The sequence below is a fragment of the Borostomias antarcticus genome (assembly GCF_949987555.1).
Source record: "Borostomias antarcticus genome assembly, chromosome: 24".
NCBI lineage: Eukaryota > Metazoa > Chordata > Actinopteri > Stomiiformes > Stomiidae > Borostomias > Borostomias antarcticus.
This window is the reverse complement of record NC_140257.1, coordinates 18,395,839-18,419,055: the sequence shown is the minus strand read 5'-3', so window position 1 is coordinate 18,419,055 and position 23,217 is coordinate 18,395,839. Positions and strand designations below refer to the sequence as shown.

Genomic DNA, 23,217 nt, shown 5'->3' with positions numbered 1-23,217 from the left:
TTCTTCAATGTATTCAGTGCACTTGTATGTATCTGATTTGACTCTGATGTTTTTAATGTTCCTACTGTAAAGCACTCTGTGCACTCATGCTATGAAGGGTGCTATATAAATACAATTTTACTTACTTACTTACTTACTTTGTCTACTGTAAGTGATGTTCCTAACCCTGAGGGGGCAGAGCCACAAAATGGATGCCTGAGCCCTGGAACTACAGCTCCCTTAAAGTTTAACCCTAACCCTAAGAAAGATCTGTCAACATGTGCTACAGTAAGAATGACCATTACAGTTCAAACACCAACTACTGTTACAGATTAATACACTGTGTGGCGTTAGTGAACTATAAAGCATACATCTGTTCATCTGAATAACAATGATTTAGCTTCAGTAGCCAAGTCTAATTGAAGTATACAGCTCACAAACGAAGCTGACTGATTCTATTTTGTTTTAATGAAGTTATACTGCTAAATGGGAGAAGGCCTGGGTATGAGAACCACCCGGCATTAAAAACCACTAATACCAGAAATATTTGTACAATCCCTACATAGAAAAGAACAATGTTATTTCAAGCATTATTCAGCATCAGATCAGGGGTCTGGTTATAAAAAATACATTATTTGAATGTACTGGGCAAGTAGGTAATTCAATAATGAATATTATTAGTTAGCAAATAAAGCATGTACTGCTAGCTCCAATACAGATGTTCTCCTCAGTGCTGTGACTAAGAGACATCCACGAAACACAGTGCTGTCCTTCTTTAAGTCATTTTGATGTCAAAGCTAATTAAAGCTGCTTCGCAGCGATGAGGCGGGGCCAGGCAATTTCCGACAAGTTTAGGAGCAATAAGCGAGAGAATAGGACAACAAGAAAGTTGACATTCCAATGTTCATTTTGTACATTCGTATCGTAAAACATTTGTAAAACATTTTGATGCGTTGTAAGCTCGATTTTGATAATTCAACAATGGTCAATGAGTTTGTGAATTACAGTCTGAAGATCCAGTGTAGCAAGTTTGGTGTTAATTGATTGGAAAATGTTGGATGAGATATGTTTATTAATTTTTACAGGTTTTGTTTGCTTTTCTTCATAATTGAACATTAACTTCAGCAGCTGTGTACTCAGTCAGTTGCCAATCAATCGATTTAGTCATTGTAATCTTCGGCGGGGGTGGGGTAGGGTTGCCAACAGCGATGTCTCAGATTCGTGGAGCTTGCGTTGGATTGTGGGTAACGTAGTTTTCTCTGTATGAAGTGTTGGTTTCAGAGGACAGAATTAAACATATTTTAAAAAATTCAATTTTTGAGATAAAATTCCGAAAGAAATCATACTACATCTTGGATATGTGGCTAATGTTGTCACTTTTTATGAGGATGATCAGACATTGATTTGGCGAGAATTAATAGGAACTATATACAGAACTGTTAACAGTAAAACTTTTTGATGTGCCGTGGGCTCAATTTTTCATATTTCAAAAATCTGTGAGGATCGTTTGGTAAGGACAGTCTGAAGATACAGTAGATCAATTTTGGTGTCAATTGAACAAAAAATGTGGGAGGAGATAGGTTTGATAGGTTTAACAGTTTATGAAGAAATCAGAGTGATGGACTTAAAAATTCCTGCAAGGTCAAAGCGTATGAAAGTTTTGTCTCACTTGGGCCTACATTCACGTGGTGGTTTTACAGTGATAGCACCTATGGCTGATTTGTTATGATTTCTTAAAGTTTTAAACTTTAGCCTGTTGCTGTAGCGCCACCTTCAGGTTTATTGACCTACAATGCAGGTTGAGGACTTTGGGTATAGTACTGGAGCTATGTGCAAATTTTGGTGATTTTTTGTCCACGGGAAGTTAGACTTCAGTGGAAGATGGAGAATAATAATAATCAGAATTCCTGCAAGGTCAGAGTGTATGAAAGTTTTGTCTCACTTGGGCCTACATTCACGTGGTGGTTTTACTGTGATGGCACCTATGGCTGATTTGTTATGATTTTTTAAAGTTTTAAACTTTAGACTTTTGCTGTAGCGCCACCTTCAGCTTTATTGACCTACAATGCAGGTTGAGGACTTTGGGTTTAGTACTGGAGCTATGTGCACATTTTTGTGATTTTTTGTCCACAGGAAGTTAGACTTCAGTGGAAGATGGAGAATAATAATAATAAGTAAAACATTTTAATGCATTGTAAGCTCAATTTTGATAATTCAATAATCTGGTCAATGAGTTTGTGAATGACAGTTTGAAGATCCAGTGTAGCAACTTTAGTATTAATTGATTGAAAAATGTGGGTTACAGGTTTTGTTAGCTTTTTTTTTTCATAATTGAACATTAACTTCAGCAGCTGTGTACTCAGTCAGTTGCCAATCAATCGATTTAGTCATTGTAATCCTCGGCGGGGGTTGGGTAGGGTTGCCAACAGCGATGTCTCAGATTCGTGGAGCTTGCGTTGGATTGTGGGTAACGTAGTTTTCTCTGTATGAAGTGTTGGTTTCAGAGGACAGAATTAAACATATTTTAAAAAATTCAATTTTTGAGATAGAATTCTGAAAAAAATCATACTACATCTTGAATATGTGGCCAATGTTGTCACTTTTTATGAGGATGATCAGACATTGATTTGGCGAGAATTAATAGGAACTGTATACAGAACTGTTAACAGTAAAACTTTTTGAAGTGCTGTAGGCTCTATTTTTCATATTTCAAAAATCTGTGAGGATCGTTTGGTAAGGACAGTCTGAAGATACAGTAGATCGATTTTGGTGTCAATTGAACAAAAAATGTGGGAGGAGATAGGTTTGATAGGTTTTACAGTTTATGAAGAAATCAGAGTGATGGACTTCAAAATTCCTGCAAGGTCAAAGCGTATGAAAGTTTTGTCTCACTTGGGACTACATTCACGTGGTGGTTTTACAGTGATAGCACCTATGGCTGATTTGTTATGATTTTTTTAAAGTTTTAAACTTTAGACTGTTGCTGTAGCGCCACCTTCAGGTTTATTGACCTACAATGCAGGTTGAGGACTTTGGGTATAGGACTGGAGCTTTGTGCAAATTTTGGTGATTTTTTGTCCACGGGAAGTTAGACTTCAGTGGAAGATGGAGAATAATAATAATTATAATAATAATAATAATAATATAGGCAAATACAATAGGGTTCCGGCAGCTACGCTGCCTGGCCCCTAATGACTGAATCAGGAGGTTGTTGTTGACAGAGGAAATGGGTAGTTAGGGAAGGAACGATAAGGACTGTTAAACAGACTTTCAGGACAGGCAGCCCGGACAGGCAACAGGTGACTAGAGATCTCATCACTGCTCACATTCTAGCCCTCACTTCCTTTGCGTTCAATAGTGAACTGTGTCTTGTCTTTGCTATCAAGGAAACAATGAAGAGGTTTAAGAGTTACTACTTACAGGCTTCTTCAGGAAGAAGACCGACAGGGCTCCAATCAGGGGCATGTCGCCAAGCAACGGCTCCATGACAACCCGCAGGGTCCCGTGAAGCTGAAATAGGAACATGGAAAATATGACCATTCAGTTGACTTGGTGCATACAATAGTCATGCAGAGCACGTATGATAGAGCTTCATTCAATGTTCAAGGGTTAACCCTAACCAACCCTAACCCTAACAGACCAGTGCAGAGTGAACATGTGAACATCTAACTCGTCAGTCAGCTTGTCTGTTGTGCTGCTGTCTGTCCGGCTGCTGATAACTCTGGGTCGCAGCAGCGTCATCAGCAGTTATACTTTCGTTTTTTACTGCATGAGAAAATAGATGTGTGACGTGAGAGCGTGTGAAAAGCTTAAAAGTGTTACTTGTGTGAGTCTCACGCGATTTGGCAGCCCTACGAGTTGGCAGCCCTATAACAACTATAACCAATACAAATTGTACCCACAATGCACCTAACCTCAATACAAACCTATGGATCCTTACATTTAGATCAAGCACCAAAAGAGCTACTAAACATCTCTGGACTCTGTAGATTTAGAAAGTAGACAGGTCTAAAATAAACTATTTTTATTGAGACACCAAGCATAGTTTTTCATGTACAATGTAAAAGGCAATTGCTAATGGCAAAAACGAACTGTCAGGTGGTGGGCTCTGGTACACGTGTGACGGACTAACGAACAAACAAATGTACAATTTCATCAGCATGGGGGACAATAAAGTAATATGACATCACACCCTGTCTGAGGCCTCACTGTAACTTACTGTACATCCAGGTGATGGAAAAACACCAATGTTTGTAGGCCACTAGTCATTTCACAAATATGTAAAATCTAAATGAGCAAAGTCATGACTTCTGCATTTGGGCCAGCTTCATCTGTGAGAAAGTTGATCATTTTTATACAAATGCAGATGGGCATTTCCAAGTTTAAATGATGACCTTTCACTGGGAAGGTGACTCGACCCTCAGATATGTAGACAGTGTCTACAACAGATCCAAGTACTTAAAGACAAACATTCAACCATTAAAATAGCTGCAGTGGAAAGACTGAACCTGGTCTTTATTTATCTTTTCAGCGATAGCTTATTCTACTTTAGGAACACGTTTTCAAACTAACATGAGGTAGAATTATGTACGTGGTGTTGCATGTAAAGTAAAGGTTTAGGGTTAGCCCTTTCTAGACTAGTACATTCCTAGCCCCACCCACAAACCATTGCACATTATAAAACACGTCTCCTGATTGAGACATCCAAAGGAAGGCTTCATTCCAAATACTGTCTGTGCTTATCCATATTGCATAACACACAGAGTGACAAGGGTTGTAAATCTACTCATATCAATTTAAGACAAATGTTGACTGTGCTCTAGGCTTTTATCTGGGTCTCCTTGACCTCTGAACAGTAAATATAACTGTGTTTTGTCATGATGACCCTCTGCCAACATTGGACCCAATCACCTTTCACCCATATCAACATTGGATGTGAATACCTTTCACCCTTATCAGTGATGTGTTCCAATGCTGTGTTACTGTTTGTGAAAGATACAGTTAATTGCATGTTCATAAGCATGCATGGATGATTTTAAATGTGGTTGTAAATGTAAAGCAGGTTCTTCTACTTACCTTTCAGGTGACCACATTTGTTTCTCCCTGCTATATTTGATTGCCTAGCGATTAGCGCATCATGTGTTGCGCTGTATGTAAAATGAGTATTATTATCTTTGATAGTATCCTACCTGTATACTTTTTATACCAGCTCTGCAGTAGTATTTCTTGATGTCCACATCAATCTCTGTATTCCCAACGAAGCTGCAAACACAAACAACAACATCAATGTGACCAGGTCACAAACAACAACATCAATGTGACCAGGTCACAAACAACAACATCAATGTGACCAGGTCACAAATACCTCATCAGGTTGATCTGATCTACCGTAGTTACCTGATCTGCAGGTCCATGATAATCTGGCGTTTGTCCACATTCTCGGTGTACACCTTCACCCCGTTCACTCTGAGAGGCTGGAGAGAGGGGGGTAGGAAGGGAGCAGGAAGACAGGCTAATTCAGATGTTTTGGTGTGACTAGGGATTCATGAGTAAATGTCTTAAAACCAAAGTTTGAAAGCCTACATTCATGGGGTAATAAAGCAACAACATTGTTGAAATGGATTGTAAATACATTTCAAAAATTTAAAAAGCTCTTCACCGGTATAGAAACTTTGTCTAACACTTTTAATACAGTTTACAATTGGGACCACAAGATAACACTACAGTAACATCTGACTCCATTGCCCCTCAGTAAACACATGCCTGTAGATGTTACAGTAGTTGGATGCTAATCTCTCACCTTGTCCCCCATGTCTATCTTAGTGAAGCAGAAAGAGCTGAGGTGAGCATTAGCCCCCTTCACTGCCGGCTCGATGCTCTCTCGAAACAGTTTGTCCACAAACTGACAGATAAACGGCCACATCTGTTTCACCGTCTGAGGTGAGAGGAGACACAGACATCATTCTAGATTGTTCTTTATAAGGTTTTTAGAGTTTCCTCTCAGTCATTTATGTTAGTAATGAACATTGTCTTTGCAATTATACAGAGAGCACCTCAAAAAACGTATTGTGACTGTGGATTGTGAATATTGACCGTTGAATATAAAAAAACAAAAAACATATTTATTTCTATGATTCACAGGTATGGGGTATATTGTCAGTGATTTACAAATGTTGAAGGAGACAGAAATGTTGAACTCCGAGTTATATTTAGAGCCCGACCGATATATCGGAAGAGCCGATATATCGGCTGTTTTTAGACCTTTTTAACGACATCGGTATCGGCCGTTATGCAGCCTATATGTCCCAATTTAAAAAACATTATTTCCGCCCGTATTTTACACGTAAACGCAGTAAAAAAAAAAAAAAAGAAAAAAGACAAAAAAGGATATTTCCACAATTATCCAGTAGAGGGAGCTCTAATGCGAGTGAACTGCAGCACTTGTGCCTCCCATATCCACAGCAGAGTCAAGACACGACGTGCCTGCCCTGCATTACCGACAGTGCCTTCGGTAATGAATAAAGGTTTGTATTATGTGCACTAACTTACTACACAGTTTGGAACATTTACGAATACTCAGCAATGAACCTGTGAAAGTTTACGACCACACTGCTTATCAATCTTCATTATCGAGCAGGCTATGTAACATTTGGTTAACTATTTGAGGTGGCTAGCAAGCTTATTATGAAGTGGCCGTGAGGCAGGTGGAAGTTTTTCTTACCGCAAGATGTTATGAGGGGAAAATGGATCCAACGTTAGCTACATTTGCAGAGGACATCGCTGTATTCTCAAATAAGTAACCAGCTGAAATAAAATGGTGATTGAATGCATCACACCGTTTTGTTCTTTTAATCTGAGATAATGATATTAGTTAGCTTGTAACGTAAGCGGAGGGCTACAAAACGTGTCACTCAAGACAAGGCGAGCTGTGCTCAGAGGCTCGCGTTTAACTTAAGTCTGGACGAATTTAGCTCGATATGAGCAGAGTAGGAATGATGCCTGAAAGGGCTTGTACAACCACCAGTTTGAATTGTTCGCCTACCGCCCCCCAGACCACGAGTTATGGGTATTGATTTAACCGGCCACGATAGAGATGAATGTGTCCCACTGACGGTCAATGGGGCTTGTTTTCCGTTATACTAAACACCGCATGGGTTAAAGCGGAAAAAAAATCCTGCGACGGAAAGACTGCCTGACCTATTATAAGACCTATAATATTATTATGATGATATCCTAATATAATGACCGGAATATCTCCCATTTGTCCGGTATATTGAAATCAACGGAAACCCTGCTCTCAAGTCCAATTGACGGAAATCCATTGTGGAGACGGAAAACTTTAACCCATGACTCCGTTGGAGTTAGTATTCAACTCCATTCCAAACTGCTCAAAACAAGGCTAGCTAGATTCTGTAGGCTGAGAAGAATCACTGATGTCCATCTCTTGACATTTGGTCTTATAACAACAATAATAATAATGATAATCATCATAATAACAATCATAAAAATGTTTGAAACTGGAAACCTGATTTATTGTTATTTTTTTTCTTTTATAGATGTCTGGAAAAGAAAGGAGTAAAAGCAAAGTGTGGAGTTATTTCACCCCACTTCAAGATGGCACAGCAGTGCAGTGCAACACCTGTGCAGAGAAAGTGAGCCAGGGTTCAAGCAAAGCTTCTGTATAAAACACCAGCAATATGTGGGCACACCTGAAAATACACCATGCAGAAGTCTATAAAGAGGCACATGGAGAAAATCTGGTCCAGCAGAGCACCAAAGCAAAATCAAGCCAGCCCACTTTGCAACAAGCCTTTGATCGACAAGCAAAATGGTCAGCAACTAATAAACGATCAAAAGCCTTTGACAGGCTTATCTTGGAAATGATGGCCACCGACATCCAGCCATTTGGAATTGTGTCCAATGTTGGATTCCAGAGGTTGTTGGCAGCAGCAGAACCCAGGTTAACTTTGAAGAGTGAATAGTTCTACAGGACGGAGATGCTTAATGAAGTGTACCAAAAAGTTGAGGAGAAGATAAAGAAACTTGTTGCAAAGGAAAACGCAGGTGAGAAGATCTCATTCACAACTGATTGCTGGTCAGGATCCACAGAGTCCCTGATTAGCTTGACTGCTCACTTCATCGACAACGACTGGAAACGAGTCAAAGTGGTCCTAAATGTTAAGGCAATGTCAGGTTCCCACACCGGAGATTACATTGGTCAAACATTTGTGGAAATGCTGGAGCACTGGAGCATAGAGAGAGGGCGTGTGCTACTGGTACTGCGAGACAGTCTGGCCAACATGATCAAAGGCATGAGACTGATGGAACTTCCTGATCTGAGCTGTTGTGCTCACATTCTGCATCTAATCATCGTTGATGGGCTTGGAGCACAGAGAGTAGTTGGGGACATCCTCGCCAAGCTGAAGCGGTGTGCCACACATTTCAACCATTCAGTCCTCGCCAAGCAAAGGCTTCACAGTATTCAAGAGCAACTTGGTCTTCCCTCACACACCATACTGCAAGCAGTGCCAACCTGGTGGAATTCGTCCCTCCACATGCTCCAAAGGATGTTGGAGCAGAAGCGTGCGCTCGCTGTTTATTCAAGTGAGCATGGACATTTCACATGTCCAAGTGCTGAAGAGTGGGACATTGTCTCAAAGCTGGTTGACTCTGACTCCATTTGAACAAATCACTTTGGAAATGAGCAAAGCAGAGGCCTCTGCTTCATCAATCATTCCCACTGTGGCAGTGCTGATGCGGCTGCTTCAGGAAACGGGACCAAACACCAGGGGCATTCAGACCCTGAGGAGCACCATGCTGCAGAGCCTGACACGACGGTTTGCCAAGGTTGAAGAAACAAAAGAAGTGGTGTTGGCGTGCTTTCTTGACCCACGCTACAAGCAGCGTCCCTTCTCATCAGCTGTGACGCTGAGCAAAGCCAAAGAATGGCTCACGGAGGAGTCCAACGTGGAAAGCCAAAGCACAGAGTCTGACAGTTTAGAGGCAGAGACCTCTCCAGAGGGAGGAGACCCAAAACGACCAAGAGTAGAAGAGGTTCACAGTCGACAAGACGAGCTTTATGCCAGTGTACTGTGTTCCGGGGCTGTGCCAGCTGCATCCATGGCCATCAGTGACGAGATCGAGTCCTACCTCAGAGAGGAGGTCAGACAGGAGAAGCAACCCCCTTGAATGGTGGAAAGAGAACAGTGCTCGCTACAAAGCACTGTCACAGATGGCCAGGCGATACCTCTCTGCACCACCCTCATCAGTTCCCAGCGAGAGTGTTCAGCACAGTGGGGAACATTTATGATGACAAAAGAAGCTCTCTCCTAGGTCAAAATGCTGAGAAGCTTTGTTTCCTGTTTTATAATCTGCCACTGCTTGAGTGGCAGTACTAGAGACTGGAGAGGCTAACCATGGCCCAGTGGTACAGGTCCTGGTCCAGTACTAGAGACTGGAGAGGCTAACCATGGCGCCAGTGGTACAGGTCCTGGTCCATGTTAGATTTCTATTTATTTTACTTTTATTTTAAAATAGCATGTTCATTTGTGCATTTTTTGTTTTTCATTCAAACAGAAATGTTCTTGTCATATATTGACTATTGTGATCATTAGAAATTTTAATTAAAAAAAAGTTTTTCAACTTGATTTGAATATGTAGCACTTTTTTTTATTATATCGGTCCAAAATATTGGTATCGGTCAGCTAAGACTCTCCTAAATCGGTATCGGTATCGGACCCAAAAATCTGATATCGGTCGGGCTCTAGTTATATTCATATCATGTTAAACAGATAGGAATGGCATTATGCTTTCTTATTCACTGTATAGTTGGAGCTCTATTCTGGATAAGACACAATAAAGATACAAAATGAATACGAAGAGAGCCAGCCGCTGCCCTTCAATACATGTTATTTCTTGGCTAATCTTGTGTAGCAGATCCTAGCAGCTGTCAGGAGTTACTGTAATTGTATCTCCTCCTCCTCCCAGCTGCTGGACTAAGGCCTCTCAGGGGAGACTGGAGCAGGAGCTTGCACAGCTCCAGATACACAGCCTATTTATATCAGCCTGCCTCCGCTAGTGCTGGCTAACGCTAACACTGGCTAATGCTGGATAACGCTAACATTGGCTAACGCTGGCTAACGCTAGCACTGGCTGATGCTGGATAACGCTAACACTGGCTAACGCTGGCTAATGCTGGCTAACGCTAACACTGGCTAACGCTGGCTAATGCTGGCTAACGCTAACACTGGCTAATGTAGAGCAGGCTGGGAGCAGCATGTGCCTGAAGGAGAAAGAAGCTGGTATACGGCAAAACAGAAGGATGAAGAGAGAGGAAGAGAGATAGAGAGAGAGGAAGAGAGATAGAGACAGAGGAAGATAGATAGAGACAGGAAGAGATAGAGACAGGAAGAGATAGAGACAGAGGAAGAGATAGAGACAGAGGAAGAGGTAGACAGAGGAAGAGATAGAGAGAGAGGAAGAGAAATAGAGACAGAGGAAGAGATAGACAGATGAAGAGATAGAGACAGGAAGAGATAGAGACAGAGGAAGAGGTAGAGACAGAGGAAGAGGTAGAGACAGAGGAAGAGGTAGACAGAGGAAGAGGTAGACAGAGGAAGAGGTAGAGAGAGAGGAAGAGAAATAGAGACAGAGGAAGAGATAGAGACAGATGAAGAGATAGAGACAGATGAAGAGGTAGAGACAGAGGAAGAGATAGAGAGAGAGGAAGAGGTAGAGACAGAGGAAGAGGTAGACAGAGGAAGAGGTAGACAGAGGAAGAGATAGAGACAGAGGAAGAGGTAGAGACAGAGGAAGAGATAGAGACAGGAAGAGATAGAGACAGATGAAGAGGTAGAGACAGAGGAAGAGATAGAGAGAGAGGAAGAGATAGAGACAGAGGAAGAGGTAGAGACAGAGGAAGAGGTAGAGACAGAGGAAGAGATAGAGAGAGAGGAAGAGAAATAGAGACAGAGGAAGAGATAGAGAGAGAGGAAGAGAAATAGAGACAGAGGAAGAGATAGACAGAGGAAGAGAAATAGAGAGAGAGGAAGAGAGATAGAGACAGAGGAAGAGATAGAGACAGATGAAGAGATAGAGACAGATGAAGAGATAGAGACAGATGAAGAGGTAGAGACAGAGGAAGAGGTAGAGACAGAGGAAGAGATAGAGAGAGAGGAAGAGATAGAGACAGAGGAAGAGGTAGAGACAGAGGAAGAGGTAGAGACAGAGGAAGAGATAGAGAGAGAGGAAGAGAAATAGAGACAGAGGAAGAGATAGAGACAGATGAAGAGATAGAGACAGGAAGAGAGGTAGAGAGGGATAAAGAGAGGTAGAGACAGAGGAAGAGAGATATAGAGGGATGTAGAGAGGGATGAAGAGAGGTAGAGAGGGATGAAGAGAGATAGACAGAGGAAGAGAGCGATGAAGAGAGATAGAAACAGAGGAAGAGAGGGTTGAATAGAGGTAGAGAGGGATGAAGAGAGACAGAGGAAGAGAGGGATGAAGAGAGGTAGAGAGGGATGAAGAGAGATAGAGACACATGAAGAGGGGTAGAGAGGGATGAAGAGAGATAGAGATAGGAAGAGAGGGATGAAGAGAGGTAGAGGTAGAGACAAATAAAGAGAGATAGAGGGAGGAATGGAGTGAGTTATGTAGAGGTAGAGAAGGATGGAGGAATGGAGCAGCATCAGTACCTTGTTGATCCATTCCACTCTCTCGACGTCTGGGAAGTGGACCTGGAGGGAAAGAGAACAGTATGGATGAATGTGGGTTGTAGGAGATAAGGAGGGGTAGGGTTAAGGTTCTAGGAGATAAGGAGGGGTAGGGTTAAGGTTCTAGGAGATAAGGAGGGGTAGGGTTAAGGTTCTAGGAGATAAGGGTTACACATACACACACACCACCAGAGCAAACCGAAAACACAGTCGTCGTCCCCCACACACACACACGGCATGGTCTGTCTGGGTCTGTCTGGTCTGTCTGGTCTGTCTGGTCTGTCTGGGTCTGTCTGGTCTGTCTGGGTCTGTCTGGTCTGTCTGGGTCTGTCTGGGTCTGTCTGGGTCGGTCTGGTCTGTCTGGTCTGTCTGGGTCTGTCTGAGTCTATCTGGTCTGTCTGGGTCTGTCTGGTCTGTCTGGGTCTGTCTGGGTCTATCTGGTCTGTCTGGGTCGGTCGGTCTGGTCTGTCTGAGTCTATCTGGTCTATCTGGTCTGTCTGGGTCGGTCTGGGTCTGTCTGGGTCTATCTGGTCTGTCTGGGTCTGTCTGGTCGTACTGGGTCTGTCTGGGTCGGTCTGGGTCGGTCTGGGTCGGTCTGGGTCTGTCTGGGTCTGTCTGGGTCTGTCTGGGTCGGTCTGGGTCGGTCTGGGTCGGTCTGGGTCTGTCTGGGTCGGTCTGGGTCGGTCTGGGTCGGTCTGGGTCTATCTGGTCTGTCTGGGTCGGTCTGGGTCGGTCTGGGTCGGTCTGGGTCTGTCTGGGTCGGTCTGGGTCGGTCTGGGTCGGTCTGGGTCTGTCTGGGTCTGTCTGGTCTGTCTGGGTCGGTCTGGGTCGGTCTGGGTCGGGAGTCGACTGACGGATCCGGATTAATCCGTTACATAATCCTCAAACGGAGCCACCGCAGGCCGGCTGTGATCCCACTGCTTTCTCTCCTTCATACTCTCACACAGAACACGTTCTCTCACTCAGAACACGTTCTCTCACACAGAACACCTTCTCACACAGAACACCTTCTCTCACACAGAACACCTCTCACACAGACAAACATTCTCAAACAGAACATGTTCTCTCATACAGACGAACACGTTCTCACACACAGAACATGTTCTCACACATAACACGTTCTCTCACACAGAACACCTTCTCACACAGAACACCTTCTCACACAGAACACCTCTCATACAGAACACGTTCTCTCACACAGAACACCTTCTCACACACAGAACACCTTCTCACACAGAACACCTCTCACACAGAACACGTTCTCTCACAGACAAACATTCTCACACAGAACACGTTCTCTCATACAGACGAACACGTTCTCTCATACAAAACATGTTCTCTCATACAGACGAACACGTTCTCTCATACAAAACATGTTCTCTCATACAGACGAACACGTTCTCTCATACAGAACATGTTCTCTCATACAGACGAACACGTTCTCTCATACAGAACATGTTCTCTCATACAGACGAACATGTTTTCTCATACAGAACATGTTCTCTCATACAGAACATGTTCTCTCATACAGAACATGTTCTCTCATACACATTCTCTCATACAGACGAACATGTTTTCTCATACAGAACATGTTCTCTCATACAGACGAACATGTTTTCTCATACAGAACATGTTCTCTCATACAGAACATGTTCTCTCATATAGACGAACACATTCTCACACAGAACATGTTCTCTCATACAAACACCTTCTCTTCACATACAGACAAACACATTCACATGCAAACACGCACACTTTCACATGTATGCACACACTTCAAAGTGCTTTTTTGTGTGTGGGTGAACTGCAAACACACACAGAAACATACAGTAAGTACAAATGCAATAGATGCTGTTGTTTATCACTAACAAGAGAGCAGGAAAGAAAGGGCGGATGGATCATCCTAATCCACTCAGAACAGATTACCATCTATTTCCTGAGGAAAGCATCCATCTCCAAGTAACAGCCTAGCATTGTCATGTCAGAGAATAAATCATGTTCAAAAGGAACAGGTCATTTTGTATAGTTATGCATGGGGCTGAATAATACCCTAAGCTTAACGTAGTAAACAATAGCTAAACTAGGCATGGGTTTGCATCTATTGTGAAATAAGGCTTTTTTAGAGGCCAAAAGCAGGAACACAATAGCAGGAAAGTGAATCATCTACTCAGTAATATGTAGGTAGCTCACACTGGAATGACACACAAACCCAATTTCCTCTCCCCTAACCCCAACACCGTTTCCTCTCCCCTAACCCCAACACCGTTTCCTCTCCCCTAACCCCAACACCGTTTCCTCTCCCCTAACCCCAACACCGTTTCCTCTCCCCTAACCATAACACCGTTTCCTCTCCCGTAACCATAACACCGTTTCCTCTCCCCTAACCATAACACCGTTTGCTCTCCCCTAACCCCAACACCGTTTGCTCTCCCCTAACCCCAACACCGTTTCCTCTCCCCTAACCCCAACACCGTTTCCTCTCCCCTAACCCCAACACCGTTTCCTCTCCCCTAACCCCAACACCGTTTCCTCTCCCCTAACCATAACACCGTTTCCTCTCCCCTAACCATAACACCGTTTCCTCTCCCCTAACCCCAACACCGTTTCCTCTCCCCTAACCATAACACCGTTTCCTCTCCCCTAACCATAACACCGTTTCCTCTCCCCTAACCCCAACACCGTTTCCTCTCCCCTAACCCCAACACCGTTTCCTCTCCCCTAACCCCAACACCGTTTCCTCTCCCCTAACCCCAACACCGTTTCCTCTCCCCTAACCCCAACACCGTTTCCTCTCCCCTAACCCCACACCGTTTCCTCTCCCCTAACCCCAACACCGTTTCCTCTCCCCTAACCCCACACCGTTTCCTCTCCCCTAACCCCAACACCGTTTCCTCTCCCCTAACCCCAACACCGTTTCCTCTCCCCTAACCCCAACACCGTTTCCTCTCCCCTAACCCCAACACCGTTTCCTCTCCCCTAATCCCAACACCGTTTCCTCTCCCCTAACCATAACACCGTTTCCTCTCCCCTAACCCCAACACCGTTTCCTCTCCCCTAACATCAACACTGTTTCCTCTTCCCTAACCCCAACACCGTTTCCTCTTCCCTAACCATAACACTGTTTCCTCTCCCCTAATCCCAACACCGTTTCCTCTCCCCTAACCCCAACACCGTTTCCTCTCCCCTAACCCCAACACCGTTTCCTCTCCTTTCAGGGTCGGCTGCTGATAAACAAAAGGCTTAGTTAGTCCAACTAAGGAGGGAGAGAGAGGGAGAGAGAGAGATAGAGAGAGGGAGAGAGAGAGAGAGAGAGGGAGGGAGAGTGAGGGAGAGAGAGAGAGAGAGGGAGGGAGAGTGAGAGGGGGGACTGAGACTTAGAGGGAGAGACAGACAGAACAGAAGGTTGAGCAGTAATTCCTGCCGGGAGGAGAGCCAGGCTCTGAGTCATTGTTATGCTATTTCCTGGTTCCAGCCATCTGCTGATGCATTATGGGCATCTAACTATTTGATTTGCCACTGGAAACAAAACATGCCTCACAACAGCATGACATGACAGCACAACTGAGTACAGAGCAGCCCGAGTACAGAGCAGCCTGAGTACAGAGCACCCTGAGTACAGAGCAGCCAGAGTACAGAGCAGCCTGAGTAGAGCCCCCTGAGTACAGAGCACCCTGAGTACAGAGCAGCCTGAGTACAGAGCACCCTGAGTACAGAGCACCCTGAGTACAGAGCAGCCTGAGTACAGAGCAGCCTGAGTAGAGCCCCCTGAGTACAGAGCACCCTGAGTACAGAGCAGCCTGAGTACAGAGCACCCTGAGTACAGAGCACCCTGAGTACAGAGCAGCCTGAGTACAGAGCAGCCTGAGTACAGAGCAGCCTGAGTACAGAGCAGGCTGAGTAGAGCCCCCTGAGTATAGAGCAGCCCGAGTACAGAGCAGCCTGAGTACAGAGCACCCTGAGTACAGAGCAGCCTGAGTACAGAGCAGGCTTAGTACAGAGCACCCTGAGTACAGAGCAGCCTGAGTACAGAGCACCCTGAGTACAGAGCAGCCTGAGTACAGAGCAGCCTGAGTAGAGCCCCCTGAGTACAGAGCACCCTGAGTACAGAGCAGCCTGAGTACAGAGCAGCCTGAGTAGAGCCCCCTGAGTATAGAGCAGCCCGAGTACAGAGCAGCCTGAGTACAGAGCAGCCTGAGTACAGAGCAGCCTGAGTACAGAGCAGCCAGAGCACCCTGAGTACAGAGCACCCTGAGTACAGAGCACCCTGAGTACAGAGCAGCCTGAGTACAGAGCAGCCAGAGCACCCTGAGTACAGAGCACCCTGAGTACAGAGCAGGCTTAGTACAGAGCAGCCTGAGTACAGAGCACCCTGAGTACAGAGCAGCCTGAGTACAGAGCAGCCTGAGTACAGAGCAGCCTGAGTACAGAGCAGCCTGAGTACAGAGCAGGCTTAGTACAGAGCAGCCTGAGTACAGAGCAGCCTGAGTACAGAGCACCCTGAGTACAGAGCAGCCTGAGTACAGAGCACCCTGAGTACAGAGCAGCCTGAGTACAGAGCAGGCTGAGTACAGAGCACCCTGAGTAGAGTACAGTGACTGTGAAGACGATGCCTGCACAGAAAAGTAAGAAAGCTACTTGCAGCATGCTTCTCCTCTGATGAAGTTGTGGATCGTTCCCAGAGTTCTCAGCTGGTGAGTGAGTACAGCTTTAGGGGGGTAGAGGTTCCAGGAAGCGCTATCAATGAGTGTAGGGTAACTTTCAAAAATATTGTGAAGAAACTGTATTTCACCACAGGAAAAGAGCAGCTGACAAATAGACAGTAAAAAAAACACTACAACCCACATCAATGCTAAGCTTGCTTTATTATCTAGAAATATAATACATCGTCACAGCTAACTGGCTAATTTGGCATTATTCTAAAGGCCTAAATCAACTCTCTGGTGATTTGTACTGGTTTATCCCAGTACACTATATTATGTGATACAGTCCAAACCAGTGTTAATCCAGGACGACTCGCCTACACTTCGTTTTTGAGGGTTTTCTCACTTGTTACTACTGTAACAAGACTAAACTAAAGTTAAAGGAGAGTGAACATGCATACTGTAACAAGACTAAACTAAAGTTAAAGGAGAGTGAACATGCATTCTGTAACAAGACTAAACTAGAGTTAAAGGAGAGTGAACATGCATTCTGTAACAAGACTAAACTAGAGTTAAAGGAGAGTGAACATGCATTCTGTAACAAGACTAAACTAGAGTTTAAGGAGAGTGAACATGCATTCTGTAACAAGACTAAACTAGAGTTAAAGGAGAGTGAACATGCATTCTGTAACAAGACTAAACTAGAGTTAAAGGAGAGTGAACATGCATTCTGTAACAAGACTAAACTAGAGTTAAAGGAGAGTGAACATGCATTCTGTAACAAGACTAAACTAGAGTTTAAGGAGGGTGAACATGCATTCTGTAACAAGACTAAACTAGAGTTAAAGGAGAGTGAACATGCATTCTGTAACAAGACTAAACTAGAGTTAAAGGAGAGTGAACATGCATTCTGTAACAAGACTAAACTAAAGTTAAAGGAGAGTGAACATGCATTCTGTAACAAGACTAAACTAGAGTTAAAGGAGAGTGAACATGCATTCTGTAACAAGACTAAACTAGAGTTAAAGGAGAGTGAACATGCATTCTGTAACAAGACTAAACTAGAGTTAAAGGAGAGTGAACATGCATTCTGTAACAAGACTAAACTAGAGTTAAAGGAGAGTGAACATGCATTCTGTAACAAGACTAAACTAAAGTTAAAGGAGAGTGAACATGCATTCTGTAACAAGACTAAACTAGAGTTTAAGGAGGGTGAACATGCATTCTGTAACAAGACTAAACTAGAGTTAAAGGAGTGAACATGCATTCTGTGTGTAACGCAGTCTAGCAGCCGGCCTGCTGTTCCACACAGCTGTTTTAAGCAGGCTAGAGCAGAACAAGACTGCTGTTCAACACACATTGTTTCCATTCCCCAGTCTCTGGACGGCCCCACCCTTTGGCACATTCAAAGACCAGGCCCCACCCTGCCATGTCACCAGTGGGAGAGGAAGGGAGGGAGAGGGAGTAAAGGAGAAAGAAAGCTCTTTAGACCGAACCACACTGGGATCTAGAATGTTTAAAAGGGATGGTGGAAAAAAAACTAATTGTTCCCCCATTTTCCAAACCAACCAACATTTCAAGAATAAGTCTATATATAAACACAAATACACCAAGAATATTTTTGTTCCAATTTTTCCTACACATTTTTAAGCACCATTCAGAATCTTGTTTCTGAACATGCCTAACCTCGCCCTGTTAAAAGGGCAGCGCTTGTCCACTGCTGACATTATATGCACATTATACATAAATACATTATAGTAACAGGACATGCACACAACCCTAATGACATTATAGTAACAGGACATGCACACAACCCTAATGACATTATAGTAACAGGACATGCACACAACCCTAATGACATTATAGTAACAGGACATGCACACAACCCTAATGACATTATAGTATCAGGACATGCACACAACCCTAATGACATTATAGTAACAGGATATGCACATAAGACCTATTACTAGCACATAAGACCTATTACTACAGTATAGTATAGTAACAGGACATGCACACAACCCTAATGACATTATAGTAACAGGACATGCACACAACCCTAATGACATTATAGTAACGTGTCTCCTTGTTGCTTGATAGTTGGAAGCTGAGTGGTGGGATGCCAGCCAACCAGTACCAGCACTGTGTCATTGTTCCAAAATACAGATTTTTTTAAATTTTGCCAACTTAATTATTTATTCATATACATGACTAGTACATAAAATAACAATAATGCTGCCCCCCCCCCCCCTTTGAAAAAATATGTACAGTCCTGCTCTGATCACAGCTCTAAGATCTGTATTTAATGGTGACTGCAAGGTCCCACTGAGAGAGTCTGTGGAACCGGCTTCCCAATAATATACAAAAATCCATCAATTATGACAACTTCTGTCATACCATGAAGAATTGGCTCCTGAGCAATCAAGTTTGTCCCACTAGGTGGGGCGCACACACACACACAATTTGTATTCTTGTCATGTTTTTATTGTGCCGTGTGCTGTCTATCAGTGGATTTTACTGTTATTTGTTTTTATGTAGGACTACAGATGGAATGTAGCCAACCAAGCAGCCAGCCAGCGGGTTAGGGTTAGCCCTAGGCCAAAGTCCCCTCCCCTTCCAAGCCTCACATAAACCAGGCATCCCCAGAAGAACCTTGAGAACCCTTGTCTCACATAAACCAGGCCATCCTCAGAAGGACCTTGAGAACCCTTGTCTCACATAAACCAGGCCATCCTCAGAAGAACCTTGAGAACCCTTGTCTCACATAAACCAGGCCATCCTCAGAAGGACCTTGAGAACCCTTGTGTTCTAGAGGCAGGTCCAGACTCAGACAGAGTAACAATGGAGCCTAAACAGTATCACTCTAGCCTGTTATGAACCACACAGTATCACTCTAGCCTGTTATGAACCACACAGTATCACTCTAGCCTGTTATGAACCATACAGTATCACTCTAGCCTGTTATGAACCACACAGTATCACTCTAGCCTGTTATGAACCACACAGTATCACTCTAGCCTGTTATGAACCACACAGTATCACTCTAGCCTGTTATGAACCACACAGTATCACTCTAGCCTGTTATGAACCACACAGTATCACTCTAGCCTGTTATGAACCACACAGTATCACTCTAGCCTGTTATGAACCACACAGTATCACTCTAGCCTGTTATGAACCACACAGTATCACTCTAGCCTGTTATGAACCACACAGTATCACTCTAGCCTGTTATGAACCACACAGTATCACTCTAGCCTGTTATGAACCACACAGTATCACTCTAGCCTGTTATGAACCACACAGTATCACTCTAGCCTGTTATGAACCACACAGTATCACTCTAGCCTGTTATGAACCACACAGTATCACTCTAGCCTGTTATGAACCACACAGTATCACTCTAGCCTGGTATGAACCACACAGTATCACTCTAGCCTGTTATGAACCACACAGTATCACTCTAGCCTGTTATGAACCACACAGTATCACTCTAGCCTGTTATGAACCATACAGTATCACTCTAGCCTGTTATGAACCATACAGTATCACTCTAGCCTGTTATGAACCACACAGTATCACTCTAGCCTGTTATGAACCACACAGTATCACTCTAGCCTGTTATGAACCACACAGTATCACTCTAGCCTGTTATGAACCACACAGTATCACTCTAGCCTGTTATGAACCACACAGTATCACTCTAGCCTGGTATGAACCACACAATCCAAGTCTGGAAACCTGATTTGCACCTTACAGAAGATTGAGCCTAGTGCACCTAAGAGCTCCCAAACTGCCAAATGCAAGTCTACGCTATGGCTACTGTAGCTAAGAGATACATCAGGTAAGCTATGTAGAGTGTAAACAAACCGGCATTCCATTTTGAATTTTTTTACGGTTGGCCTAGTTTAGCACCTATGGCAGGTATGTAAGGCTGTATCATGCAAAGCTACACCCTGACTGCAGCTTCATAGCTGGGTAACCCTAACCCTTAACTAGGGGGAAGCCTCTAGCAGACTGGCCATGCTGAGAGTTACAATCCAGCTATAAATAGAAACAGAAAATTGCAAAGGGGGGTGATGGTTGTCTGCTAAACAAAAACAAGCTCAACCATCCCCCTGGCTAAAAGGACATGGGTTTTCCATTCAGGACAGGACTGCATCAAAAGTCTTTACAAAGCATCCACTTGTGACTATATCATGATTTTACATGGTCATGTTATCTCAATGTAATTTGTGGTGGTGTGTTGTGTGTGTGAAGGTGACAAGTGAATGAGCTCTCTATTGCTAGGCAGAGATCCACATGATTCCCTGAAACAGGCATTGTTGTGTGAATCAGAATGAAGGTGTGAGAGTATCATGTAACACAGGGACAGCTACTGTATTGTGTCGCCTGTCAGGAGCAGCAGCTCTCAGCCTAATAGGACCTAGTAGAACACCTACAGAAACATGCCTCCTAGGCTTGGATTCACTGTGAGGTCAGACCTGGATTATCATTGTGAAATGTTCTCAAATTTAAGAGTGTTTACTTGAGCCTGGCTGGAGTGCCAAAGGACCTGGTTTGCACTTCTTGGTCTATTCCACTTGTGTCATTGTGCCAGACAAGCTCAATCAGGTACAGAACAGGTGGGGAAATATTATTTTTTAACCCTAGCTGTTAGCTAACCCTAACCCTATTGCGTGGACTGGTTGACACTTGTCTGAAGGCCTTTACACAACCTCAAGCTGACATTGCGTCATGTTGTCACCACTGGGGTTAGAGTTACTGTAAGGTTAACCCTCTGTTCCTGAGCTAACCACATTTCAGAAAGGACCAGGGATAGTCCCCAGGGAAAAAAGTGAGATGGTTTTAAATCTCGTAAGTAGATTTAAAACTCAGTAGTAAATACTGATGTTGAGTCATTTGCAAAGTATTAACTACAGATACATCGGTAAAATGAAAAATGGAAAATAAACATTGAAAATAGATCTGGAAACTGAATTTGATTTATTTGAGGACAGTCAATATCTCTCAAACTTTGATCCTGTAAAGTGTGCCAGATTCCTCTGTGCACCATCCAAGTCACATTCTATGTATGTGAAAATGTTGCCTAGTTTGCAAATAAACCATATTCTGATTCTGATATCAAAGTTATTAAATCGTTTACTAATAATATGAGTTGTTATAAACCATGTCTTAATTAAACCGTTTACAGTTCACCTTTAGGGCACTTTCTTGGGTAGGGCCTATTCAACCAGTGTAAATATTGATCACCAAAGTAGGCCTAAGGAGGAGAGCACAGGAACTTACCCATGGTGGCAACTCAGAGGTGGGGAACCTGTGCGTGGCTGTTTTCTCCTCGTGCTCCCAGAAGGCCAAGGCTCTGTTGATTCGAGTGTTTTTACCTCCGTGGGTTCTTCTATACCAGAAGAAGACGGCAAGCCCAATGAGAATCCAACTAAAGCTGAACTCAAAGTATCCCAATACGTAAATGGGGAAAATAGCGATGAAGGTCTTGGCAAACTTCATCCACATCTGGGTGGCATCTGCCACAGCAGACTGGGGCTCCTCCTCAGGCTTCACCGGGGAGATAGTGTTCGTGTTGGTGCCGTTTGAACCGTCTGGTATTCCCGGTCCTCTACCCGGTCCATCGTCCTTGACGGTCGGTCCCGTGGAACCGGCCGTTTTGGAGCTCGCTCCACTGTTACTCATTACCACTCTACAAAATAAGTTTCAGAGAAAATCTTAAATTAATACCATGTATAACATATTTGACAATACAACGTTGTAGGCTGTAATGAACATCGTTTCTTCATTCTGACAAAGGTTACGCACGTAAGCAAAGCGTGAGCAGTGCATGGGGTTATTAGTGCGACTCAGCTGTTCGACCTCGGTCTACTCAAACCCAGCTGGTGAACCACTCTAACCCAGCTGGTGAACCACTCTAACACAACTTTAGCCGATTATCTGTTTATTTAGGCTACATAGGCTATTTAAAGCATGCTCACCTTTTTCTGACTGCGACATCCGTAGGTCCTCCTTGAATTCAGTATACGGGTCCCACACGGTACATGTTTCCAGCGCAGCCCAATGGCTTCAGCACATCCTGCTTTCAGCCCGTCGTCTCGGTTCCCAGTGCAGACCGCATTTCAACCCCCTTCTCATTTTCCAGCAGGAAACTGTCACTGTGAAGATAGGTCAAACTAATGGGCGTTTTTTTTTTAAAATGGATTTCAGGCGCCATCTCGTGGATACTAATAACCTCGACAACAATAAACAGAATAAAACAGAAACAGAAAATAACATAACATTGCAGCTACTGCGCAGCACTAGATCGGAAGGATGAGACCAATCACAAATACAAGAGAGTCTCAGCCCGGACCCTAATTATTTAAAACTTCTTGAATCAAAAATCTATCTTAAAAATAATGTGTCTGAAATCCAAACAGTAGGCCTAATGCCTGAGTAGCCCAGAACTATGACTTAAACTATGGCATAAACATAAATGTCAAGCATGACTGCAAACATGTATAAAGAGCTTTAGAAAGGCTTATAAGTGCATTATAATGTGTTGTGAATGTGCTTATGATGCATTATAGAAAGTTTTATCCAAATTTGATGCATTTGATTTGAGTATTTTGCGTGAGATCTTATAAATCCCTATTTATAAGAATTGATTTTGATTTATAAGACCTCATCTTAAACCAGATTTAGGAAAAGGCTCAAAGATGTGTGGCTGCTTTTGATAGTGGGATTTAAAATGCTTCCTCATACTAGACCTAGTGGTAGGATGACTTGTTTTACTAGGCCACAGGCCCTACAGCCTGTCTTTTACTGAATGACAGCTCAGAACTGTCTTTTACAGAGTGACAATGTGCAAATGACCCACAAAACCATTCTGGTTATGC

The 23,217-nt window shown here is 43.5% G+C and overlaps 1 protein-coding gene across 1 annotated transcript in view; it reads right to left on the bottom strand.

Annotated features, from left to right (window-relative positions):
• Positions 1-22,434, bottom strand: part of LOC311325419 (extended synaptotagmin-2-like) — a 49,665-nt gene extending 27,231 nt beyond the window's left edge. Inside the window, exons 1-7 of the mRNA XM_084458115.1 lie at positions 22,318-22,434; positions 21,620-22,028; positions 11,673-11,714; positions 5,780-5,914; positions 5,377-5,453; positions 5,169-5,241; positions 3,400-3,489 (exon numbers count right to left, since the gene is read on the bottom strand). Of these exons, the coding sequence (XP_084314241.1) occupies positions 3,400-3,489; positions 5,169-5,241; positions 5,377-5,453; positions 5,780-5,914; positions 11,673-11,714; positions 21,620-22,021 (819 nt within the window). The 5' untranslated portion in view covers positions 22,022-22,028; positions 22,318-22,434. The remainder of the gene's footprint in view (positions 1-3,399; positions 3,490-5,168; positions 5,242-5,376; positions 5,454-5,779; positions 5,915-11,672; positions 11,715-21,619; positions 22,029-22,317) is intronic.
• Between the last annotated feature and the right edge of the window lie 783 nt (positions 22,435-23,217).